The sequence below is a fragment of the Mustela putorius genome, unplaced genomic scaffold (genome assembly GCF_011764305.1).
Source record: "Mustela putorius furo isolate JIRA1106 unplaced genomic scaffold, ASM1176430v1.1 tig00003836_pilon_pilon_pilon, whole genome shotgun sequence".
Lineage (NCBI taxonomy): Eukaryota > Metazoa > Chordata > Mammalia > Carnivora > Mustelidae > Mustela > Mustela putorius.
The window spans coordinates 11653144-11660650 of NW_025421989.1; the positions used below are offsets into that span (position 1 = coordinate 11653144).

At 41.5% G+C, this 7507-nt stretch overlaps 1 protein-coding gene across 3 annotated transcripts in view; it reads right to left on the reverse strand.

Annotated features, from left to right (window-relative positions):
• ACE2 (angiotensin converting enzyme 2) overlaps positions 1 to 5305 on the reverse strand; it is a 38191-nt gene extending 32886 nt beyond the window's left edge. Inside the window, exons 1-2 of one of the 3 annotated variants that reach the window (XM_004758885.3) lie at positions 5051 to 5305; positions 4068 to 4356 (exon numbers count right to left, since the gene is read on the reverse strand). In XM_004758885.3, the coding sequence (XP_004758942.1) occupies positions 4068 to 4253 (186 nt within the window). In that variant the 5' untranslated portion in view covers positions 4254 to 4356; positions 5051 to 5305. Of the gene's footprint in view, positions 1 to 4067; positions 4357 to 5050 lie in introns of those variants that run through there. The other 2 variants (XM_045089200.1, NM_001310190.1) reach the window with 2 other exon arrangements.
• Positions 5306 to 7507: the final 2202 nt, after the last annotated feature.

Below are 7507 nucleotides of genomic sequence, written 5' to 3' on the forward strand. Positions count from 1 at the left end.
CACTTCACAAATGAGGAAACTGAGGCACGGGGTCCGGTAGGTCACACAGCTAGTGATTTGAAAGAACCAGGGTGCCATCCCAGATATGTTTACCTCCGAAGTGAACACTTTTAACCATTGACTCATTGACTCTAGATGATATTCAACGCATTATGTTCTCTGTAACACATGAGTGGGAAGTAGCGAGCTATGGAAAGAAGAGTTTGGTCTGGGGCACCTGGGTGGCTCAGTGGGTTAAGCCTCTGCCTTCAGCTCAGGTCATGATCTCAGGGTCCTGGGATCGAGCCCCACATCAGGCTCTCTGCTCAGTGGGGAGCCTGCTTCCTCTTCTCTCTCTGCCTGCTGCTCTGCCTACTTCTGATGTCTCTCTGTCAAATAAATAAGATCTTTAAAAAAAAAACCATAAAAAATTAAAAAACAAAAAAAAGAAGAAGAGTTGGGTCTATGGCACGGACTCCTCTGTCAATTCACAAATTACCTCTAAATCCCTATCCTTCTTCACCCAATCCAGGGTGATTTACTGTCAAGCAAAATTTCTGGTAAAACTTTGATACCAAACTATAGCAATAATTTTGTTCTCAGTCTCCTCTGGAAACAACTCACAATCCCCAAAAGGACCCAGTCTTAGACGTTTTTTAATTATACGACATAGAGTTATTTTGAAGATACCGGTTTTATTTTATCACTATCATAAATGTTATACTTTAAATCCCCCCCCAAAAAATTACATAATGTCACCTTGAATTCCGACCCCCTAGGACATACTGTTCCATCCCAAGCTATTCTTTTTTCCAGAGCTCTCGGGACCTGAACTAGTTTTTTGTTCACTTCTTGCCTCAATATTCCTGCACCATGCTAGTACTGGAATTCAATTTCCACACCTGTTAAGTAACTCAGGGGTAAAACCCGGGTCTAATCAAATCTATAGATCAGGGCTCTGCCCACCATCTGATTTTGTAAATAAAGTTTAATTGCAACATAATCGCACTCTATGTCTATGGTTGTTTTCGCGTTACAATGGCAGAGTTGAAGAGAGGCCAGAGGGCCCACAAAGCCTGAGATACTTACTATCTGACCTTTTACAGAAAAACTGCTCTGCCCTCTGCCCTAGATCTATACATTTACAGGAAATGCGGGCGACAAAAGAGCATGTTAAGCAACATTTAGGGGGCACAATCAGCAAGTCCAGAAAGTATGAGTTTCTACGACACCCAAAGTTTAATTCTTAGGCAAATAAATTGCAAAAAAAAAAAAAAAAGTGAGGGAGGGACTCTGTAGATTAACAGAGAGCTAAAGTACATCCTTCAAAATGATTGGAAGGAGAGGCCCTTGTTAGATCTTGATTCAAACAAAACAGCAGCTGAAATTGAAAAAGAAATAAAATGAGACGGTAGGGAGCATTTGAATGATGACCAGATAATTGATGATACTGAGGAGTTATTGTTAAGTTTTCAGCATGGTACTGTTATTAAGGTTGTTTTAAAAAATACTTTTTAAAAAAAGATGAAATAGGGGCACCTGGGTGGCTCAGTGGGTTGAGCCGCTGCCTTCGGCTCCGGTCATGATCTCAGGATCTCAGCAGGGAGCCTGCCTCCCCTCTCTCTCTCTGTCTGCCTCTCCATCTGCTTGTGATTTCTCTCTATCAAGTGAATAAATAAAATCTTTAAAAAAAAAGATGAAATATACACATAAAACTATATCATGTTTTGGATTTCCTTCAAAATAATCCAGTAAGTGTGGGGTTGGGTAGAAAAAAAAAAAAAAGACTGGCCAAAGTGTTAATAATTTGTAAACTGGGCAATGGGTATGAGGAGATTCAATGTACTCATCTCTCTTCTTTTACTCATGCTTGAAAATTTTTACAATAAAAAATAAAGAAAAATCATATGACGGAAAGTAATTTGGCAACCAAAAGGAATGAAGTAATGTCACATGCTGCACCATGCACAGAGAAAGAAGCCAATCACAAGAGACCATGTGTTATACGATTCTGTTTATATGAAATGTTCAAAATAGGCAAACCTATGGAGACAGAAAGTGGACCGGTGGTTGCTTAGGGCTAGGGGCTAGGAGCTGGGAGAAGAGTGATGACTGACAGGCATATGGTTTCTTTCTGGAGTGATGAAAATGTGCTAAAATTAGATGGTGGCAAAGCTTGTACAATTCTATAAATATATTAAAAAGCACTGAATCACATACTTTGAATTGAAGTTTATGATGCATAAATTATATCTCAGCAAAGCTGTCATTAAAAGCTCTCTATAGTAAAAGCAAAGGAAAAAATCCTCATCTTATCGCCCAGGTCCTATAACTAGATCTAAAACTTCACGAAGTTGCGCCAAACCGCAAGAGTTAGCCAAAATTACCCCCACGCTCTTTTAGCCAGGTGCCTGGCGTGCACCAAGCAGCAGCAGCCGGCAGCAGCCGTTCCTGACCCCAGGACCGCCCTCGCTGGGCGTCGCTGGTGGTCTCCTGCTTCCTTTTTTGCATTCTAATAATTTCACTTTCCTTTCAAGGGTCCATGCTTTCTGCAGTTTGGCCACACTTCATGATTTATGCCCTTTCCTCTCTGGCCTTGGCTCTCATCGGCCACTGCAATTCAAAAGTAATAACCTTCAATGATCAGAGAAGCTATCAACAACCATGGCTCTATCTCCTTCCGTAACGTGCCTTCTCAGCAGAGGGCGCTCGGCAGAACTGTTACCTGTCTCTTGGGCAGCTAGAACTCCCTCCCGTGCTTAGAGCAATAGGACTGTGCTGTTCTCCCAGGCTCACAAGCATCGAGCACCACTCTGGGGGCTCTCAGTATGAATTCGGGCTTCACGGCCACACTCCAAGGCAGACAGGAGCGGGATGCTCTTCTACACAGGTGAGCTCCTGAAGGTGCAGAGACATTAACTGACCCGCTGAAGCTCACCCAGCTGTAAAGTGCCAGGGCCAGGATCTGGACCTCAGCAGTCTGACTCCAGAGCCCTCAGGCATGAAGCCGGTACACCTTCCCCAGCACCTACAGGACCATCCAGCTGAGAATGAAAGCCAATACAGAGTATACTTTACGCACCTCCGAGAGAGGTCAAATAAAAAGCGAGGGAAAAGCAACAATAAAGAGAGGGAGAGAGGTAAGACCAAAAGAGGAGACAAGAAACAAATGATCTCCTATGACAACACTGGGCTGTCAAAATCTCCAGGATTTCCTTGAGCGTTAGAAAAATGGCAAACCTTCTCTTGGGGAATTTTAAATGAGGTGGTATGTCTCAGGTATGATCTGTCCCGTGAGTGGCAGTAATTTAAACATGCAACCTACTCAGCATTTGAAAAAATATCTCAACTACATTTGTGAAGGAACGTACTGCCATACAAGTGATACAAAATCTTTTCTAAAATAATGTTGCTCCATTTCCAGCCCCAATGTGTATGGACACTGCTTTGCGATCAGTGAGAGAAGCAATTCCTAAATCCTCGCACTTGTCAAAGCATCTTGCTTTGTCAGAGCATTCTGAGATTTGTCAAAACTGGCTGGATTATGGTTTTTCTGCAAGGGCTCTGGATGGATTCTGTGACCTTTGGAAGTCCCTTAGAGCTCCGTGACAATGAAGGAAGGAATTCCCAAATCCAGTGTCCAGACCCATGGTTACTTTAATTACTAGCTAGCTTTTTCACTAAGCCTCCAATTGCATTTTCCAGTTAATATATTATTTTAGAGAGTCTTCAGATATTCCTGTTGACATTGTAGGCTTGGGAAAATTATTAACTCAATAACTTATGGCATTTCCGTGAAATGCTTTGAAACCCTGATTATGATGAGAATTATGGTGGTAACTTTATAAAGCATGTTCACTTGTTTCTAAGAATCTGGACTGAGACCAGTGAATTATTTTGTAACAGCTTCCAAATGAGTCCCAGGGTCAATTAAGTTTAGTCATCTGGGACTCCAGAATCAGAATTACTGAGGCAAACATCCAATCTCACAACTCAGAGCATTTCTTGGCTTTCCCTTTTCAGTAGCACAGGCAGTAATCTAACCTTTAAGAAGCAACAAATACCCCTACATAGCCACGGAAACTCACCATCTTTTGGATATTCTCGTCGGTAATATTGGTGTTATAATTCCAAGAAGCAAGTGAATTTTGATAAGACAGTTCTTCGGCTTCATAGTTAAACTTCTCCAAAAATGTCTTGGCCAGATCCTCAGTGGTGGACTGAGCAGCAGTTAGAGCAGCGAGGCTGAGAAGGAGCCAGGAAGAGCCTAACATCCTTCCCTATGCACCAAGATCCCATCCACTGAACAACTTTCCCTAGAGTAAAACCTCTTCATGAGTTTTTCTCTCTCATCAGCCTTTGAACTTGGGTTGGGCACTGAGCAGGAAAGATGGGAAAAAAAAAAAAAAAGAAGAAGAAGTAGTAGTAGTAGTAGAAGAAGAAGAAACAGTAAACAATCTGCTGAACCACTATAAATTTCACCCTGGAGAGGACAGATATGTAAACAGATTTTAGAATGATTTTATAAAGTAAATCAAATAAACAAACGTTATTCATTAATCCTAGAGAATTATAGTTCTCCTAGTATTTTATGGCCAGATCAGAACTTGCACATTTGGTTAATATGTTCCTAAAAAAGCTGTTAAAGATACACTAAAGGTGTTATAATTTTACAGGGACCAAAGAAGTCTAGATTTAGGAATCACGGGGGTAGTAGTGGTACTTACATGTTTTCCAGACAGGACTTCATTGAAAGTCAGTTACCTCTCCCTTTTTTTAAATTTCAAGCTCATATTCCCAGACAGTGTCTCTCTACTTGGGTAACATTTTCCCTTCGTAAATAAACTGCTTTGCCCTTGTCTTCCCGGAATTCATTTTTTTCTGATAAAGTTTACCTTCCGAGGCTGTTTTTCTTAAAGTATAAGACTACCCTCCACTCCACTCCACAGGTTAACTCACCTGATCTGGCTTGAGAAAGCTTAAGAAGGCTCCCTCTCTACTTCTCGGATGACCATGTTGAACGGTGGTTCTATGGCCGACTTCGCCATGTGCCTCCTTCCCTTTCACTTACCTGTTCTAAACTCAGTTGAGGTCCCAGGGAAACAAAAATGACTCTTCATGGTATGCAATTCAAAGAGTGTCCATGTCACGCTCTGCGCATCCAAAACCATGGGATCATGGCAACACAGAATTCGAGGAGACTTCGGTGATTACCCTGTCGTGTCCCAGGAGCTGGATCGGTGTCCTCGTTCCCAGGGTGCAGGTGTATGAGAGATAAAAGAGAGGAGCCACTTTAAATGGCAGCACTCGGGCCAGCTTGGCGGTGATTATGAAACCTTCACCCAGGGGAAATATTTCTTCACCTAGAAAAACGAGTCTTCCAGGTCCAGGTGCAGTAACCAAGCCTTTAAAAAAAAAAGGTTTCACAACTTTCCCTTATTCCACAGTTGTTAAATTAGTGCTATTATAGAGCAGGAAAAAATAATTCTAAGTAACTGTTCAAGGCGCTTTGCATTATAATATCTCATTTAAGCATTGCTGCAAACCTACAGGTAAATTTTTTAAAGAGAGAGAGAGATTTATTTATTTCAGAGAGTGAGAGAGAGCATAAGCAGGAGGCGCAGAGGAAAAGGGAGAGAGAGAATCTCTAGCAGACTCTGTGCTGAGCATGGAGCCCAATGTGGGGCTCAATTTCACGACCCTGAGATCACAACCTGAGCAAAAACCAAGAGTTAGACACTTAACTGACAGTACCACCCAGGTGCTCCTGGAGGAAAATCTTTTTTTTAAATTGCTATTATACAGATTATGAAATCGAGGCTCAGAGAACTTAAATTGCCAAACCTCATTCAGCTAGTCAGTGGTAGAGCCAGGAATGCCATTTGATTCTGGAGTACAGACCTTTCCATGTGGCCAGGAGTCTTAGAGCAATAATGGCAGCAGCAGAGGGACAGGTGCCTTCAGTGAAGATGACAGATTTACTCTTGCTACATCCAGTGTGAATCAAATCTGTGATCTTTCTAAGAAACAAGGTAATTGACAAATTTAGGCAATTACGATAGAGTGTTAACAGAAAGCTGGCGGGGGGGGGGGTGGGAATCAGAGAATTTTCTGAGTTTCAGTAAAGCACAGCACTTCCCACATTTAAGGTAGCTACTCACTTCTCACAGGCATTAGGAGAAAAATCAGTCAAGAGAAAGGGGAGCAGCAGGTGAGGCTGTGAACAAAGAGTTGGAATGTTACTTTAATAAAAGCAGAAACAAAACTCTACTCAGGTCACTTCCTGAATGAAGCTCTTGGGTTTAGGGGAAAAAATGGAAGTAGTCCAATTTTAATTCGCTGAGGCAGAAAATAAGATTAACATGATCAAACTGAAATGGAGAAAGCAGGATGTGAAATCTGAGAGCTAAAAATAGGTGGACAAGGAGCCTGAGATAACAGCGAGGCAGGAAAATTCTGGAAGCCAAGAGACTTGGAAAAGTCAGAAACAGAAGAACTGTCACAATAATTCTGTAGAACTAGCTCGCCATGCAAGCAGAGACTGGATTGTTGGAATTTTTGTTCACTCTCCACTGAGCAGAAGCCGCCGTCCTGACAGCTACCCAGAAGTGTTCTGTCCAAGCTCATGCTGAGAATGGAAGGATTCCTAAAGACCCAGGGGATGGGACCCAGAAACACAGTTGGCTCAAAGGAACGGACTGTCTTTGAGAAATAACAGAGACCCAGAAAAAAATTTAGAAAACTGGAGAGGCAGGAAACCTGTTCTGCTTTTCCAAAGGGTTGGAGGGTGAATTTCATAAGTGATACAGGGAAGACTTTGATCTTGACACCCGATAAATCTATAAAATATAATTTTTAGGATATGGTTTGCATCTGGGAAATATATAGCTCTCTGACCCTAGATACATATCTAGAGATTCACTAGGAACAAGTCACATGCTGACTGCCTCACTTCTTTTCTGATAAAAGAATACAATAGTAAAACAAACAAACAAAGATACAGTGTATCTTCCACTTCAGTATGGGATTTAAGAAAATGTAAAGTTATACAAGGATATTTAAATGTCCCTGAAACATCTGCTGGTGGGAAGGCAAACTGGTACAGCCACTCTGGAAAACCCTATGGAAGGTTCTCAATAAGTTAAAAATACAACTACCGTACAATCCAGCAATTGCACTACTAGGTATTTACCGAAAGGATACAAAAATACTGATTCAAAGGGGTACATGCACCCTGATGGTTTATAGCAGCATTATCTGCAATAGCCAAATTATGGAAAGGGCCCAGATGTTCATCAGCTGATGAATGGATAAAGATGTGGTATATATACAATAGAATCTTACTCAACCACAAAAAAGAATGAAATCTTACCGTTTGCAACACCATGGGTGGAGCTAGAGAATGTTATACTGAGCACCATAAGTCAGTCAGAGAAAGACAGATAGCAAATGATTTCACTCACATGTAGAATTTAAGAAATGAAACAAATGAACATGGGTAAAAAAGAGAGAGAGAAAGAGGCAAACC